The 17,693-nt window shown below is 58.3% G+C and overlaps 1 protein-coding gene across 5 annotated transcripts in view; it reads right to left on the minus strand.

Moving 5' to 3' along the window:
- The window catches only part of BCAN (brevican), a 34,401-nt gene continuing 16,708 nt past the window's right edge, over positions 1–17,693 (minus strand). For 2 of the 5 annotated variants that reach the window (XM_071456722.1, XM_071456724.1), the window contains exons 7-14: positions 16,944–17,189; positions 15,188–15,823; positions 10,734–10,841; positions 9,495–9,653; positions 5,596–5,678; positions 4,909–5,053; positions 2,574–2,756; positions 1–505 (exon numbers count right to left, since the gene is read on the minus strand). In XM_071456722.1, coding sequence (XP_071312823.1) covers positions 480–505; positions 2,574–2,756; positions 4,909–5,053; positions 5,596–5,678; positions 9,495–9,653; positions 10,734–10,841; positions 15,188–15,823; positions 16,944–17,189 — 1,586 coding nt within the window. In that variant the 3' untranslated portion in view covers positions 1–479. The remainder of the gene's footprint in view (positions 506–2,573; positions 2,757–4,908; positions 5,054–5,595; positions 5,679–9,494; positions 9,654–10,733; positions 10,842–15,187; positions 15,824–16,943; positions 17,190–17,693) is intronic. The other 3 variants (XM_071456721.1, XM_071456720.1, XM_071456723.1) reach the window with 3 other exon arrangements.

Raw genomic sequence — 17,693 nt, forward strand, 5'->3', positions numbered from 1 at the left:
TCTGTTTACTGGTTTTAATACCCACAGAAGCACGGGGAGGGGGTTTGGGCAGCTGGTGCCCACTCCAAGGCTGCTGCAGCAGCTTCTGCCTCTCCAGGGAGGTGCAGAATCCCCCCCCAGGCCCCTCTGGATGGGCGCTGGGCCGCAGCAGAGCTTGGATGTCCCCAGCAGGATGGGAGGGTGACGCTGGCACGTTCCTGCCATCCCCTGCCCGCGGTGTCCCCTGGGTTTCAGCTCTGCTGTGACTCTGGGGACCCAACTCCTGCCGTGCTGCATTTTGGGGGCACCGTCAGCTCCTTTCAAGGGGCTCTTTTAATTATTTTTTTTTAAGCATTTCTTTGTACAGATATAAAACAAACAAAGGGGGGGGCGGACACCCAACAGCGAGGGCTCACTCCACACTCCGAGGTCCCAGTGCCGTCCCCATCCACACCAGTCCGGGCACTGGGGAGGTGCTGGCTGCCGGCCTGGGCACTCCCTCACTTGTTGGGAGGCTGAACCACACCTGAGGGGACACAAGAAGCGCCGGGTGAAGGGAAAGCACCGCGGGGTGTCGGAGCTCAGCGCATCCCTCCAGGTGTCCAAGGACCCCGGCACGCAGCCCAGAACATCTGGGGATTTGATTCTGACCCCTGGAGCGAGTTGCCAGCTTTGTATGAGGAGCTGAAAGTCACACAGGTTTGAATGGTGTAATAACAAAATGATCACAGGGTGAAAATGGAGATTTTAGGGGTTTTGGTAAGGGGGTTGTGGGGACAAGATGGAGGAATCTGGGTGTGTCCAGCCTTTCTCCTTCTTCTTCTTCTTCTTGGTCTCCATTTTCTGCTGTGATGGTGGCACTTTGGGATTGGTTTAGAATAGAAGATCAGTGTCTAACATAGGTGATAGGTATTGGGAATTAAGTGTAAATATGTTATATTTAGAATAGAAGATCACTGTCTAACATAGGTGATAGGTATTGGAAAGTAATTGTAAATATGTTGTATTTAGAATAGAAGTGCACTGTCTAACATGGGTGATAGGTATTGGGAATTAAATGTAAATATGTTATATTTAGAATACAAGTGCACTGTCTAACATGGGTGATGGGCATTGGGAATTAAGTGTAAATATGTTATATTTAGAATAGATCACTGTTAACATAGGTGATGGGTATTGGGAATTAAGTGTAAATATGTTGTATTTAGAATAGATCACTGTCTAACATAGGTGATAGGTATTGGGAAGTAATTGTAAATATGTTGTATTTAGAATAGAAGTGAACTGTCTAACATAGGTGATGGGTATTGGGAATTGAGTGTAAATATGTTATATTTAGAATAGAAGATCATTGTCTAACATAGGTGATAGGTATTGGGAATTAAGTGTAAATATGTTATATTAAGAATAGAAGTGCACTGTCTAGCATAGGTGATGGGTATTGGGAACTAAGTATAAATATGTTGTATTTAGAATGGAAGTGCATTGTCTAACATAAGTGATGGGCGTTGGGAATTAAGTGTAAATATGTTATATTAAGAATAGATCACTGTCTAACATGGGTGATGGGCGTTGGGAATTAAATGTAAATGTGTTATATTTAGAATAGATCACTGTCTAACACAGGTGATGGGTATTGGGAATTAAGTGTAAATATGTTATATTCAGAATAGATCACTGTCTAACATAGGTGATAGGTATTGGGAATCAAGTGTAAATATGTTATATTTAGAATGGAAGATCACTGTCTAACATGGGCGATGGGCATTGGGAATTAAGTGTAAATATGTTAAATGTAGTTTGCAGTATAAAAGGACAATACAATGCCTGTGGCTGCCCTGCTGAGCAGACTGTGGGAATGCACAAAATCAGAGGGTTTGGGAAAGCTGCAAAAGGCCCCAGAGACAGCAGAACTGTGAGTAGAGCCAAGCAGCAGCCATGAGATTGGTCAGCAGGAAAATTATTTAAACTGTAGAAAAACAAAGACAAATAGAACAATGATCTATGTATTAATGCTTGTCTGAACAGCTCTCTAAGCTGCAGAAAGTTTATCTAGCAAGATATTAGGAAGGTTAAAGCTTAATAATGGAGCTCTGTGCGTTGTGTTTTAAGGCTCACAAGCAGGTATTGTATTCAAAATAAGCAAGCATTGTTTTAACCAAAGGTACATGTGCTTATGGTGATTGGATAGAACTACTGCAATGTGCTTTTGCTTTGTGGGATTGGTCAAAAAACTCTTAAAGTGAGTTGCAACATTGAGTTTTTTGGCCTGCTGCCTGGATTGTGGCTGATGGCATCTTCCCATTGTCATAACCATGGAATGAGACCGATGCTGAAAAATCAAACAGCTCAAGGCCCGTTCCACAGCAGCCCTGTCTCATTGGCATCTGTAAATAACTGCCCTTGCCGGCATCACAGACCCCAGCTGGGCTGAAAAAAACCAACTTTATCGACAAGAATTAATAAACAACCTCAAGACCGAAAAGCGAAGAGTCCAGCCTCGTTCTTCAGCTCCTCTCCTGCGCATCTCAGGGCAGCGATCACCAACAGCAACCCGCGATCGGGGGGGCTCAGAGGGGGGGTCCAGCACTCACCAGGCCGGCAGGACAGCTGGGGGGGCTCCCAGGTGCCATCCTCGCGGCAGCGGATGATGGGCGAGCGCCGCGGGGCGAGCCCGGGCCGGCAGCGGTAGCGGGCGGTGGAGCCGATCTCGTAGCGCTGCTTGGCTCTGCCGAAGGCTCGGGCGTCGGTGAGGGCGGGGGGGGGCCCGCACTGCACTGCAAGGAGGGGAGGGGTCGCTGTAATAAAGCCCCCCCAGCTCGGAGCACAAACGGGGGTAAAGCCCCCCCGAGCTTGGAGCACAAACGGGGGTAAAGCTTGGAGCCCCAACAAGGACATTGCAGTAAAGCCCCCCCAGCTTGGAGCACAAACGGGGATAAAGCCCCCCCAGCTTGGAGCACAAACGGGGATAAAGCCCCCCCAGCCCAGAGCACAAACGGGGATAAAGCCCCCACAGCTTGGAGCCCCAACAAGGACATTGCAGTAAAGCCCCCCCAGCCCGGAGCACAAATGGGGATAAAGCCCCCCCCAGCTTGGAGCACTAATGGGGGTAAAGTCCCCCCAGCTTGGAGCACAAACAAGGGTAAAGCCCCCCCAGCTTGGAACCCAAATGGGGGTAAAGCCCCCCCAGCTTGGAACCCAAACGGGGGTAAAGCCCCCACAGCTTGGAGCACAAATGGGGGTAAAGCCCCCCCAGCTTGGAGCACAAACGGGGGTAAAGCCCCCACAGCTTGGAGCCCCAACAAGGACATTGCAGTAAAGCCCCCCCAGCTTGGAGCACAAACAAGGGTAAAGCCCCCCCAGCTTGGAGCCCCAACAAGGACATTGCAGTAAAGCCCCCCCCAGCCTGGAAAGCCCAAACAGAATCACAGAATCACAGAATCACAGAATCACAGAATTCAAGATCATCGAGTCCAACCCATGTTCTAACACCTCAAACTAGATCATGGCACCGAGTGCCACATCCATGTCTTTTTTTAAACACATCAAGGGATGGTGACTCCGCCACCTCCTTGGGGAGATGATTCCAGTATTTGGCCACTCTTTCTGTGAAAAACTTCCTCCTCAATTCTAGCCTGTATCTCCCTTGGCACAGCTTGAGACTGTGTCCTCTTGTTCTGTCTGCTGTTGCCCAGAGAAAGAGACCGACCCCCAGGTAAACAGGGGTAAAGTCCCCCAGCTTGGAACCCAAATGGGGGTAAAGTCCCCCCAGCTTGGAACCCAAATGGGGGTAAAGCCCCCCCAGCCTGGAGCCCAACAGGGGTAAAGAGCCCCCAGCCCAGAGCCCAAATGGGGACATTGCAGTAAAGCCCCCCCAGCCCAGAAAGTCCAACAAGGGGTAAAGCCCCCTCCAGCCTGGAGCACAAACGGGGATAAAGCCCCCCCAGCCAAGAAAGCCCAAACAGGGGCATTGTAATAAAGCCCCCCCCCATCCCAGAACCCAAAAAGGGGGAATTGCAGTAAAGCCACCCCCCAGCCTGAAAACCCAAACAGGGGCATTGCATTTCCCAGCCCAGAAAGCCCAAACAGGGCTAAAAGCCCCCCCAGCCCCGAGCCCAAAAGGGGGTAAAGCCCCCCAAGCCCAAAAATCCCAAACAGGGACATTGCAGTAAAGCCCCTCAAGCCCAGAACCCAAATGGGGACATTGCAGTAAAGCCCCCCCAGCCCAGAAAGCCCAAACAGGGGTAAAGCTCCCCCAGCCTGGAAAGCACAAATGGGGCCAAAGTCCCCCCAGCTCAGAGTGAGCCCCAGAAAGCCCAAACAGGTCCCACGCCTTCATTTTCCCCCTGTGGAGGTGGTGGTGAAGCCCCTCCTCGGGATGGGGCGTGAGGCAGAGTGGAAATTTTCCAGAAATCCGTTTTGATTTAGGTAAAATGAACATCTTTGAGTTCGGTCCGCAGCTTGCAAACGTTGCTTAGTCTGACTGCCTGTTCTCCTAAAAATCTATGCTCTAAGGAATTTCTTCAGCTGAAGGGCAGAGATTAAAGGGGAGGGCAGGCAGACAGAGAGACAGAAACGCTGGGAGAGCAGATCAACCTGACCCAGGAGTTCTTTCTGATAAAGAAGAATTAGCGGCAAATATCACGCAAAATCAGTGGAATGAATATGTATGAACCTATTGTGAAACCGAGGAACAATGAAATTATGACCAATCATGAAATTGCACCTATATGGATTTGAGAGGGAGCTTAAAAAGGATCTGGAGCTCCCAGAGGCACTGATGTCATTTTAGGAGGAACCATCCCCACGCGCGTCCAGCGCTGCAATGAACACCCAACTTTCACAAATTTACAACTTCCACAACTTTACAATTTCACAAAAATTGTGCAGTTTGTTTGCTCCCACAAGCCACGTTTGAGCCCAGCTTACCCAGCCCCATCTTGCAGGTGTAGGACAGGTGGTAGTTGCAGGGCACGTCGCTCCATTGCCCACCGTCGTGCCACACGATGACCACGCAGTTCTCCCCGGAGAGGAAATAGCTGTCAGGCTGCCCAGGGTGCCAGTTCTCGTAGAGCTGCGGGCACAGGGGGCACAGGGGGTGCAGGGGGCATCCAGCACTGGCAGCATCCTGGCAGTGCCACCCCCATGGGGAAGGAGGTGCCACCTCCGTGGGAAACCCCAGGTGTGGCTCCCTGGGGTTGTTCTTGAGGGTGTTGGATGGAAGTGGAAATAGGATGGGGGTGGAGAGGGTTACTGGGGTTAAGAGTATTGTGAAAAATGCATTTTATGATTGGCTTTTTGCATGAATTTAATTATTGGATTTTCGTAGATATTAAAATATTTTGTAGATATTAAAATGAATATTAGATTTGTTGTGTTAGAAAGTAATGCTGTGTTAATTCTCTTAAGTACTGTGTTAAATAGAGTTTTAGGTTGTGTTGTGTTTGTTAGCTTAGCTAGGGGTCATCAGGTGGCTGGGGATGATGCTCAGCCAGGTGAGGCAGGCAGCTCCTGTTTGGGAGCCCCAAATCCCGGCCTGGGGGGGAGCATGAGGAGGTGCCAGGCTGGTGGTGCCCCCCCTGTGAGGGCACGCAGGGCTTGGCAGCCCCCACTTACCAAGGGGCTCCCGTCAGACCACTGGAAATCGCCCTCGATGGTGCGGTCGTTGAGGCCGATCCACTGGTACTCCCTGTACTGGTCTGGGGGACACGGGGCGTGGTGGGGACAGGGACAGGGACACAGCCCTGGGTGTCAGGAGGGGGCTGAAGGGCTGCTGAGGGACACAGGGCATGGTGGGGACAGGGACACAGCCCTGGTGTCAGGAAGGGGCTGAAGGGCTGCTGGGGGACACGGGGCGTGGTGGGGACAGGGACAGGGACACAGCCCTGGGTGCCAGGAGGGCTGAGGGACACGGGGCTTGGGGGGACAGGGACAGGGACACAGCCCTGGTGTCAGGAGGGGGCTGAAGGGCTGCTGGGGGACACGGGGCGTGGTGGGGACAGGGACAGGGACACAGCCCTGGTGTCAGGAGGGGGCTGAAGGGCTGCTGAGGGACACGGGGTGTGGTGGGGACAGGGACAGGGACAGGGACACAGCCCTGGGTGCCAGGAAGGGGCTGAAGGGCTGCTGAGGGACACGGGGTGTGGTGGGGACAGGGACAGGGACAGGGACACAGCCCTGGGTGCCAGGAAGGGGCTGAAGGGCTGCTGAGGGACACGGGGCATGGTGGGGACAGGGACGCAGCCCTGGTGTCAGGAAGGGGCTGAAGGGCTACTGAGGGACACGGGGTGTGGTGGGGACAGGGACACAGCCCTGGGTGCCAGGAGGGGGCTGAAGGGCTGCTGAGGGACACGGGGCGTGGTGGGGACAGGGACAGGGACACAGCCCTGGGTGTCAGGAAGGAGCTGAAGGGCTGCGCTCAGGGGGATTGGGGACCTGGCAATGTCCCTCGCCCTGCAGCGGGAAGGTGCTGGGAGGTTTGGGGACACCCGAAAGGGACATCGGGGAACCCCTTTGCCCCTCAGCCCCGGAGAGGCGGGACAGGGCCGGCCGGGAGAGGGCGGCAGAGCCCGGCACCCGCCTGTCCCGCCTGTCCCCTCCTGTCCCCGCCTGTCCCTGCAGGTCCCCACCTTGCCCCACCGCTCCCTACCTTGCCTTACCAGTTTCCACCCGTCCCTGCAGGTCCCCGCTTGTCCCCGCCTGTCCCTGCAGGTCCCTACCTGGCTATGCCAGTTCCCACCTGTCCCCTTCTGTCCCCACCTTGCCTTGCCAGTCCCTGCCTGGCCCTGCCGGTTCTCACCTGTCCCCACCTCTCCCTGCAGGTCCTTACCTGGCTATACCAGTCCCCACCTGTCCCTCCCCGTCCCCACCTGTCCCTGTAGGTCCCCGCCTGTCCCTGCAGGTTCCTACCTGGCTATGCCAGTCCCCACCTGTCCCTCCTGGTCCCCACCTTGCCCTGCAGGTCCCTACCTGGCTATACCAGTCCCCACCTGGCCCTGCCTGGCCCTGCCAGTTCTCACCTGGCCCTGCAGGTCCCCACCTGTTCCCCCTGGTCCCCACGTGTCCCTGCAGGTCCCTACCTGTCCCTGTAGGTCCCCACCTCTCCTTACAGGTCCCTACCTTGCCCTGCAGGTCCCCTCCTGTCCCCACCTCTCCTTACAGGTCCCTACCTTGCCCTGCCGGTCTCCACCTGTCCCCGCCTGTCCCCGCCTGTCCCTGCAGGTCCCTACCTGGCCCTGCCAGTTCCCACCTGTCCCCCCTGGTCCTCACCTGTCCCTGCCTGTCCCTGCAGGTCCCCTCCTGTCCCCACCTCTCCCTGCAGGTCCCTACCTGGCTCTGCCACTCTGCCACTTCCCACCTGGTCCTCACCTGGCCCTGCCAGTCCCCACCTGTTCCCCCTGGTCCTCACCTGGCCCTGCAGGTCCCCACCTGTTCCCCCTGGTCCCCACGTGTCCCTTCAGGTCCCTACCTGTCCCTGTAGGTCCCCACCTCTCCCCACAGGTCCCTACCTCTTCCTGCAGGTCCCTACTTGGCTCTGCCACTTCCCACCTGACCCTCACCTGTCCCTGTGAGTCCCCACCTGTCCCTATGAGTCCCCATCTTGCCCTGCCAGTCCCCACCTGTCCCCCCTGGTCCCCACCTGTCTGCACCAGTCCCCCCTGGCTCTACCAGTCCCTTTCCAGTCCCTGCCAGTCCCTGCCTGTCCCTTTGTGTCCCTGTGAGGTCTCTCCTGCCCCTTCCCCCTCAGCTCCTGCAGGCTCTTTGCTCTCTGTCCCGTTCTCATAGCACCTCTCCCCTGCTCTGCCTTCCCCCATCCCTCCAAGGCTGATTTCAGGCAGGTCATGGCTGTGCCTTCAACTTCACACCCAATTTTCAAATTTACCCACCCCTCTGCTGCTCTGCCCACCCATCACTGGACTGTGGGATTTTGTTGGAAAAGGGACAAGATCATCGAGTCCAGCCACATCCCACAGCCAGGGGCACCTCTGTCCCCAAGTGCCACATCCACAGCTCTCCTAAATCCCTTCAGCCATGGGCGCTCCCCTGGGCAGCATCTCCATGGAGGGATTTTCCCAATATCCAGCCTAACCCTCCCCTGGTGCAACTTCTCCTGCTCCTGTTCCTTTTTCCCTGCCAGCAGAGACCGACCCCCACCCTGTAAAGTGACTCCACCCTGTGTAAAAAGGGAGAAGGGGCCCCCTGAGCCTCCTTTTCTCCAGGCTGAGCCCCCCTGAGTTCTCTCAGGTGCTCCAGAGCCCCTTCCCTGGGCACTCTCTGACCCCCAAGTGGCTCTGCCCTCCTGTCAGGGAACTGGAAAAAGGGAGAAGGGGCCCCCTGAGCCCCCCTAAGCTCTCTCAGGTGCTCCAGAGCCCCTTCCCCAGCTCTGTTCCCTTCTCTGGACACTCTCCAGAGCCTGACCCCAAGCCCCCACTCTCCTTTCAGGGAGCTGTAAAAAGGGAGAAGGTCCCCCCTGAGCCCCCCTCACCTCCCTCAGGAGCCCCAGAGCCCCTTCCCCACTCTGTTCCCTTCTCTGGGCACATTCCAGAGCCCAATCCCCAGGTGAATCCACCTTGTAAAAAGGGAGAAGGGGCCCCCTGAGCCTCCTCTTCTTCAGGCTGAGCCCCTCCCCATCCCTCAGGTGCTCCAGAGCCCCTTCCCCACTCTGTCCCCATCCCTGGACACTCTCCAGAGCCCAATCCCCAAGTGACTCCACCCTGTAAGAAGGGGGAAGGTCCCCCCGAGCCTCCTCTTCCTCACCCTGAGCTCTCTCGGGTGCTCCAGAGCCCCTTCCCCACTCTGCTCCCATCCCTGCACACTCTCTGACCCCCAAGTGGCTCTGCCCTCCTGTCAGGGAACTGGAAAAAGGGAGAAGGGGCCCCCTGAGCCCCCCCTAAGCTCTCTCAGGTGCTCCAGAGCCCCTTCCCCACTCTGTTCCCTTCTCTGGACACTCTCCAGAACCCAATCCCCAGGTGACTCCACCTTGTTAAAAGGGTCCCCCCTGAGCCTCCTTTTCTCCAGGCTGAGCCCCCCTGAGTTCTCTCAGGTGCTCCAGAGCCCCTTCCCTGGACACTCTCTGACCCCCAAGTGGCTCTGCCCTCCTGTCAGGGAACTGGAAAAAGGGAGAAGGGGCCCCCTGAGCCCCCCTCACCTCCCTCAGGAGCCCCAGAGCCCCTTCCCCACTCTGTCCCCATCCCTGGACACTCTCCAAAGCCCAGCCCCTAGGTGACTCCACCCTGTAAAGAGGGAGAAGGTGCTCCCTGAGCCTCCTCTCACCCTGAGCTCTCTCGGGTGCTCCAGAGCCCCTTCCCCACTCTGTTCCCTTCCCTGCACACACTCCAAGGGCTGAACCTGTCTGCTCCCACATCTCTGCCTGTGCCATCCATGTTCTGACCTCTCTGTCTGTCTGTGTGTCCGTCCAGCCCTGCAGGGCTGGGCTCCACCCCCTGTCAATCCCCAGCCCAGCCCTGCAGGGCTCAGCAGCAGGGAGGGAGGGAGGGGACAGCAGTGTCACCTACCATTGATGAAGTCCTGCTCCTCGGGGGTCAGGATGGTGGCCAGGTGCCCCCCGTGGTGCCTGCACTGGCTCTCTGCGTCCTCCCAGCTCCTCCGGGTGGAGAAGTGACGGTAGCAGGAGCCCTGGAAGCTGTCCCAGCCTGGGCTGCAGCTCCTCAGGGCTGAGGCAGCCAGGGGAGAGAGGAGAGGGTGAGCACGGAGCCCACCTCAGCCCAAACTCCTCATGTGCCCCCTGGGCTGCAGCAGGAGCTGGGCAGCGTGGCCAGGGTGGCACCAGGGCACTCACATGGCCAGGGTGGCACCCAGGGGACTCACAGGGCACCCAGGGCACTCACATGGCCATGGTGGCACTCTCAAGGCCAGGGTGGCACCAGGGCACTCACATGGCCAGGGTGGCACTCACAAGGCCAGGGTGGCACCCAGGGCACTCTCAAGGCCAGGGTGGCACCAGGGCACTCTCAAGGCCAGGGTGGCACTCACAAGGCCAGGGTGGCACCAGGGCACTCACAAGGCCAGGGTGGCACTCACATGGCCAGGATGGCACTCACAAGGCCAGGGTGGCACTCACATGGCCAGGGTGGCACCAGGGCACTCACATGGCCAGGGTGGCACTCACATGGCCAGGGTGGCACTCACAAGGCCAGGGTGGCACTCACAAGGCCAGGGTGGCACCAGGGCACTCACAAGGCCAGGATGGCACTCTCAAGGCCAGGGTGGCACTCTCAAGGCCAGGGTGGCACTCACAAGGCCAGGGTGGCACTCACATGGCTAGGGTGGCACTCTCAAGGCCAGGGTGGCACCAGGGCACTCTCAAGGCCAGGGTGGCACTCACAAGGCCAGGGTGGCACTCACATGGCCAGGGTGGCACTCTCAAGGCCAGGGTGGCACTCACAAGGCCAGGGTGGCACTCTCAAGGCCAGGGTGGCACTCACAAGGCAGGATGGCACTCTCAAGGCCAGGATGGCACTCACAAGGCCAGGGTGGCACTCTCAAGGCCAGGGTGGCACTCACAAGGCAGGATGGCACTCTCAAGGCCAGGATGGCACTCACAAGGCCAGGGTGGCACTCTCAAGGCCTGGGTGGCACTCACATGGCCAGGGTGGCACCAGGGCACTCACATGGCCTGGCTGGCACTCACATGGCCAGGGTGGCACTCACATGGCCAGGGTGGCACCAGGGCACTCACAAGGCCAGGGTGGCACCAGGGCACTCTCAAGGCCAGGTGGCACCAGGGCACTCACGTCTCTCACAGCTGCTGCCCCCGTAGCCGGGCAGGCACACGCAGGTGAGTTGGGCGCCGTCCTCCACGCAGGTGCCTCCGTTCAGGCAGGGGTTGGGGACACAGCCACCTGCAAGGGACAGCAGCCGTGCTCACCACAGGGCCCGGGCACCTCCTGGGTGCCCAGCACTGCCAGGGCCTCCTGGGCATCTCAGCTCAGAGAATTTCTCCCAGGCTGAGCCTGGGAACCGGAGAGGAAAGGACTCAAACAATTCTTATCTCTCTTTCTGTCAGCATTGTTTGTAGTTGTGGTTCTCCACTGTGTGTTATTCATGGTCACCAATAGTGTGAGATGTTTCTAACTCCAGACCAATTAAATATTTCTGATTTTGAGCTCACCAATAGTGTGAGATGTTTCTAATTTAAACTAATTAGATTTTTCTCATTTTGGGGTCACCAATAGTGTGAGATGTTTCTACTTAGAACCAATTAGATTTTTCTGATTTTGAGCTCACCAATAATGTGAGATGTTTCCAATTTCAGACCAATTAGATATTTCTCTTTTTGAGCTCACCAATAGTGTGAGATGTTTCTAATTTAAACTAATTAGATTTTTCTCATTTTGAGCTCACCAGTAATGTGAGATGTTTCTACTTTGAAGCCAATTCGATATTTCTCATTTTGAGCTCACCAATAGTGTGAGATGTTTCTAATTTCAGTCCAATTAAATATTTCTCATTTTGAGTTCACCAATACTGTGAGATGTTTCTACTTTGAAGCCAATTCGATATTTCTCATTTCGAGCTCACCAATAGTGTGAGATGTTTCTAATTTGAACCAATTAGATTTTTCTGATTTTGAGTTCACCAATAGTGTGAGGTATTTCTAATTTCAGTCCAATTAGATGCTCCTAATTTTGAGGTCACCAGTAATGTGAGATGTTTCTACTTTGAAGCCAATTCGGTATTTCTAAATTTGAAATTCTAAATGCTCCTAATTTGGAGTTCACCAATAATTTCAGACCAATTCGATATTTCTCATTTTGAGCTCACCAAATAGTGTGAGATATTTCCAATTTCAGACCAATTCGATATTTCTCATTTTGAGCTCACCAATAGTGTGAGATGTTTCTACTTTGAGACCAATCACCTTAGCAAGTCCCATTACAAAAGACCCTCTGCTCTCATTACACAGAGCCTTCTGATCCCCCTGAAAACTGGAGTTTTTCCTTCCATCCCTGACTCAACAACCCAACATCCTCACCCCTGCAGTGTCCCACAGCCAGCAGCTCTGAGCTGGCTCTGGGGCCGCCAGCTCTGGGCCAGGTGAGGCTCTCAGGTGCACCAGGAGGTGCCTGGGGCAGTCCCACGCCGCCCTTCCAGCCCTGGGTGTGCCCAGCTCAGCATCCCTGGCCCAGAGCTGGCCAGACCTGGGGTTTGGGCCTCTCCTGGAGCACAGAGGTGAGAGCTGGATGCTCTTATCTCCCCTTCATTAACAGCTGGATGCTCTAATCTCCCCTTCATTAAGGGCTGGATGCTCTTATCTCCCCTTCATTAACAGCTGGATGCTCTTATCTCCCCTTCACTGGGCTCATTGCCATGCCAGCCCCTGGCCCACTCCCTCTGCCCAGGCCCAGCTTGTCGCACACATCTTTTATGGAAAAGCCTTTCCTTAAGATTTTTCCTCCTGAGAAGCTGAGAGGCCTCAGGAACAACATGCAAACAATGATTATCTGCTGCTGTGGAATGCAACAGGTGGATCTGGGATTGGGCTCATGTGTTTGTTTCTAATTAATGGCCAATCACAGCCCAGCTGGCTCGGACTCTGTCTGAGCCACAAGCCTTTGTTATTCATTCTTTCATTCTTTCTTTTTCTATTCTTAGCCAGCCTTCTGATGAAATCCTTTCTTCTATTCTTTCAGTATAGTTTTAATATAATATATATAATAAAATAATAAATCAGCCTTCTGGAACATGGAGTCAGATCCTCATCTCCCCTCATCCCTGGACCCCTGTGAGCACCATCACACCATCTCCTGCTTTTCCCTGGGGTGATGCAGTGTTTTGGGAGGGAAGCACAGGCCATGAAGCCTTTGGCCCATCCCAGCCATGTGTCCTTGACCTGGCAGCAAGGTGCCAGCAGGCCTGTCCCTCTGGTGTCACCTGCAGCCTGGCCAAGGCTGATAACCCAGCCAGCACCGCCCCAGGGGCTCCTTGTGGTCATTAATGAGCCCAGAGCACAGCGTGTGCTCCCAGCTCAGTGTGTGATGCAGAGCTGCTGCCAGCACCAGCCCAGGCCCTGCTCCAAGTCCTTGGCCCACTCCAGCCCAGTCGTGCCCTGTTCTATGGTCCTGGGCTCAGGGGAGATGTGCCAAGGGCAATGGTGCCACCCTCACCCTCCCCATGAGGTGCTGGGGGGTCTGCAGCTCATCCATCCCCAGCAGGGCGAGGCACAGGACAGGAGGGGTGACCCAGGGCCCCCAAATGTGCCATGGCTGGCTCCTCCCAGGCATTTCTCCTTGCCAAGGCAAAGGCAGCCGTGCCACGGGGTCTGGCCGCCCTCCACAGAGCCTCCTTGGTGCCCTGGGGCTGGCCTGGGCACTGCCCTCCCTGTCTGCCTCTCACAAGTGCTCATCCACGCAGGAGGAGAGTGGGAACTCTGAGTTTTAGCAGGAAATCACAGAGCTGGAGGTTGCCAGGCTGTGGATGCAAATGGAATTCCTAATTCAGGGGATTTCTTAAGCCCTGTGTGTGTGTTCCTGTTATGCCCTGGGGGTGGGTAGGGACTGCACATGGTGCCCTGTGCTGCAGATTCCCTTGCAGGGAGCGGGATGGGGCACAGGATTGGCACTGGCATGGGCATCAGAGCTGGGTTCACCCCCCAAGGGGGCAGAGTGGGGCTGGTGGGTGACACCCACCCACCCACAGCAGCTCGTGGGCCCTCTGCTCACCCATCTCAGCCCTGGCATGGGGCTGGGGGCTGTGCTCCATAGGGCTCTGCAGTGATTTTAGGGTGCCACTGAGAGCTGCACGAGGCAGGGTGGTCCTGGTGGGGCCCTGTGTCCCCCCTGTGTCCCCCTGCTCCTGCCATGGAGTGTCCAGCCCTAAATCCCCTCCCAGGGCAGTGTAGGGTCAGTGTTGGGGGACATGGAGAGGGGAAAAGCAGCCCCAGTGCTCCAGGGCAGTGCAGGGTCAGTGTTGGGGCACATGGAGGGGGAAAAGCAGCCCCAGTGCTCCAGGGCAGTGCAGGGTCAGTGTTGGGGGACATGGAGAGGGGAAAAGCAGCCCCAGTGCTCCCAGGGCAGTGCAGGTCAGTCCTGGGGGGACATGGAGGGGAAAAGCAGCCCCAGTGCTCCCAGGGCAGTGCAGGGTCAGTCCTGGGGGGACATGGAGGGGGAAAAGCAGCCCCAGTGCTCCAGGGCAGTGCAGGTCAGTGTTGGGGGGACATGGAGAGGGGAAAAGCAGCCCCAGTGCTCCAGGGCAGTGCAGGGTCAGTGTTGGGAGCACATGGAGAGGGGAAAAAGCAGCCCCAGTGCTCCAGGGCAGTGCAGGGTCAGTCCTGAGGGACATGGAGGGGGAAAAGCAGCCCCAGTGCTCCAGGGCACTGCAGGGTCAGTGTTGGGGGCACATGGAGAGGGGAAAAGCAGCCCCAGTGCTCCCAGGGCAGTGCAGGGTCAGTGTTGGGGCACATGGAGAGGGGAAAAGCAGCCCCAGTGCTCCAGGGCACTGCAGGGTCAGTGTTGGGGGCACATGGAGAGGGGAAAAGCAGCCCCAGTGCTCCCAGGGCAGTGCAGGGTCAGTCCTGAGGGGACATGGAGGGGGAAAAGCAGCCCCAGCCCTCCCAGATTCCCCCTCCAAGGGGTCCCTTCCACCCCATTCCCGGGCAGGGCAGGGCCGGGGGCGGGGATTAGTTCGTCAGTGGGGGAGGCGCAAGGACGAAGGGAAGATCTCGCCGAGATGCTTGTTCTACAAAGCTTTTAATTAATTCCCTTTATTAGTACCACGGTTAGTCAGAGCAGGGACTGGGGCCGCCTTTCGCTTATCGGGGCTTTTTCATGGAAACAGTCATTAAAACACTTCACAGAAGTAGAAGAGATTTAAGTGCATGCAGAGATCAGACCAATTTGTTTGACAAATATGCGCTTCTCCAGACCTGTAACCTTCCCTTACCCAGCTGAGAGAGAGAGAGAGAGGGAGAGAGAGAGAGAGAGAGGAGACACGGACAGACAGACAGACAGACAGACAGAGGGCAGCACAGCGTGAAGGAAAGGTGTCGGCTATCTCTAGTGCCACAGAGCGGCCAGCACGGCTGCCCCGAGGGCAAGGCTGGCACGGCAGGGACCCCGGGCCGAGCAGGCGCCCGCCCCGACGCTGGCCCGCTCGGTGGGCAGGGGCACGGCCGAGCTGGGGGTCCCTGGCACCACCACCCCAGAGGTGCCAGGACGGGGAGAGCTGAGGCCATCCCTGCGGGTCCCACCTGCTTCTCCCGGAACGGTGGCAAGGAAACCGTCCACGGTGCCAACGGAGGGATGCTCTTCCTCCTCCTCCTCCTCCTCCTCTTCCTCCTCCTCGGAAGGTGCGGCAGGCATCCCTCGCTGCGTGCCCGGGGCCGCTGCGGTGCTGCTGCGGGGCAGCCACGGGGTCGCTGCGGGCGAGGGCAGCCACACGGCCCCCGAGTGCTCCTCTCCGTCCTCGTGCGGGGGCGCGGGGGGCAGCGGGGACACCCCGGGGCTCTCCCCGACATCTCCGGAGAGCTCGGCGTCCTCAGCCCCAGAAAAGGGGGTGCTGGTCCCGCCGGACTTGTGCCCGCGGCGGGAGCTTCCAGCGCCTTCTCGGCTCTCTGTCGAGGCGGCAGAAGCGGCACCGGTTGGCGATGGCTCTCGGTGCCCGGGTGGCCCGGGGCTGGCAGGGCCGCCCGGCCGCCCCAAGGCGTCCCGTGGAGGCTCCGGGAGCGCTGTGGGCGGACGAGGAAAGCCCTCGGGAGGCTCCGTGTCACCTGCTGGGGCACCGGTGGGTCCCTCCGGCTCCGTGGGCTGGCCGCGGTGCCGCCCTCCGGCCGGGCTCTCCGCCACTGCGCTGCCAGCTCTGCCCGGGGCTGCTCCGTGCGGCTCCTCTGCAAAGGGCAAGGCGGAAAGGCAGTGAGGGCCGGGAGCCAGGCAGGGCACTGCGGGCACTGCCAGCCTGCCCACCGTGCGGGCACTGCGGGCACTGCGGGCACTGCCAGGCTGCCCATCCTGCGGGCACTGCGGGCACTGCCAGGCTGCCCATCCTGCGGGCACTGCTGGCACTGTGGGCACTGCGGGCACTGCCAGGCTGCCCACCCTGCGGGCACTGCCAGCTCTGTCCACCCTGCGGGCACTGCCCATCCTGCGGGCACTGCCCACTCTAAGGGCACTGCCAGGCTGCCCATCCTGAGGGCATCGCCAGCTCTGCCCACCCTGAGGGCACTGCCAGCTCTGCCCACTCTGCGGGCACTGCAGGCACTGCCAGGCTGCCCATCCTGCGGGCACTGCCAGCTCTGCCCACTCTGCGGGCACTGCCCATCTTGCGGGCACTGCCAGCCAGAGCACAGGGCTGCGGGCACTGCCAGCGCTGCCCATCCTGCGGGCACTGCCCACCCTGTGGGCACTGCAAGTTCTGCCCATCCCGCGGGCACTGCCAGCTCTGCCCACCCTGCCGGCACTGCCGGCTCTGCTCACCGTGCGGGCACTGCCAGCTCTGCCCATCCTTCCGGCTCTGCCCACCCTGCGGGCACTGCCCACCCGCTCGCACAAAGCCGTGCGCGGAGATGGGAGTGGCCCCGAGCCCGTGTGACGCTGTCCCCTCCGCAGGGCGCGGCTGCCCGAGCTCAGCCCCTCACCGCTGCCCCTCGCCTCGTGTCCCTCCAGCTGCCAGCTCCCTCCTGCAGCTCCCGGTGCTGCCAAAACCCGCTCCAGCACTGGCCCTGCATGCTGGGACACGCAGCTGTCCCTTTGTCCCTGCCCTGCCCTACACCAACACTCCGGTGCCCCGGCCCTGGGGGAAGGCCGGGGACAGCTGGGGTGACCTGGGCACCCTCAGGTGCCTCCGTTCTGTGGCTGCTCTCTGTGCCCCAGCCCTGGCCCCACCGAGCAGCGAGGGACAGTCCCCACTGTCCCCCGTGCTCCTGGGCAGGGATGAGCTCCCCAGCTGAAACGGGACCTGCCTCGGGGCTGGCCAGGGCTGTGGGGAAGGGGAGGCAGGGGTGGGGTGACCTGAGGACACAGAGGTAGCTAGTGGCCCCAGGGTGTCTTCAGGGGTCTGGCTTGGCTTGCCCAGGTCAGGGTCCTCAAAGAGGGGGACGGCGTAAATGGCCCCTCGCGACTCGAGCTCCACGGGCGCTCGGGGCAGCTGCAGCTCCTCCAGCTTTTCTGCCACTGTGACAATCTCCTGGAGGAGATTCTCCTCGGGCTCTTGGCCTTGGTATTTTCCTGCAGCCTCAGGGAAAGAGTTTGTCCCTTCTGTGGGCAGAAAGAAAGTGGGATATTACTGCCCTGTCCTGGCTCCGCAGCGCTCAGAGATGAGCTCACCCCATAGCAGGCCTGGAGCCTTGGCACCCCAGCAAGGAGCCAGCTCTCCTCAGCCTCCCCTTCCCCTCCTAGATGGGGTCAGCAGGGGGAGGATCAGGCCCTCCCAGGCAGTGCCAGCAGCCCCAGCAGGAGCCATGGGGCTCAGCAGCACGTGGTGGGGCCAGATCCTGAACCCTGCCCTGCCCTCCTTGTGGGGATCCTCCTCTACACCCCCCTCCCCACCCCAGGGAGAGCAGACATGCACGGGGGGTTAGTGGGTTACAGGGCTTGTGGAGTCATGGCACGGGGCAATCCTGCCTAACCCAAGCTTTCCCTGCTGACAGATGGGGAAACTGAGGCCCAGAGATGCTCAGCATCCCCACACTGTGAGCCCCCACGGCCCTGAGCAGACACACAGAGATGTGGGGTCAGGCAGGAGGAGTGGAGGGACAGCTC

This window comes from Agelaius tricolor, unplaced genomic scaffold (genome assembly GCF_023055355.1).
Source record: "Agelaius tricolor isolate 1412-34295 unplaced genomic scaffold, bAgeTri1.0.p SCAF_66, whole genome shotgun sequence".
Taxonomy (NCBI): Eukaryota; Metazoa; Chordata; class Aves; order Passeriformes; family Icteridae; genus Agelaius; species Agelaius tricolor.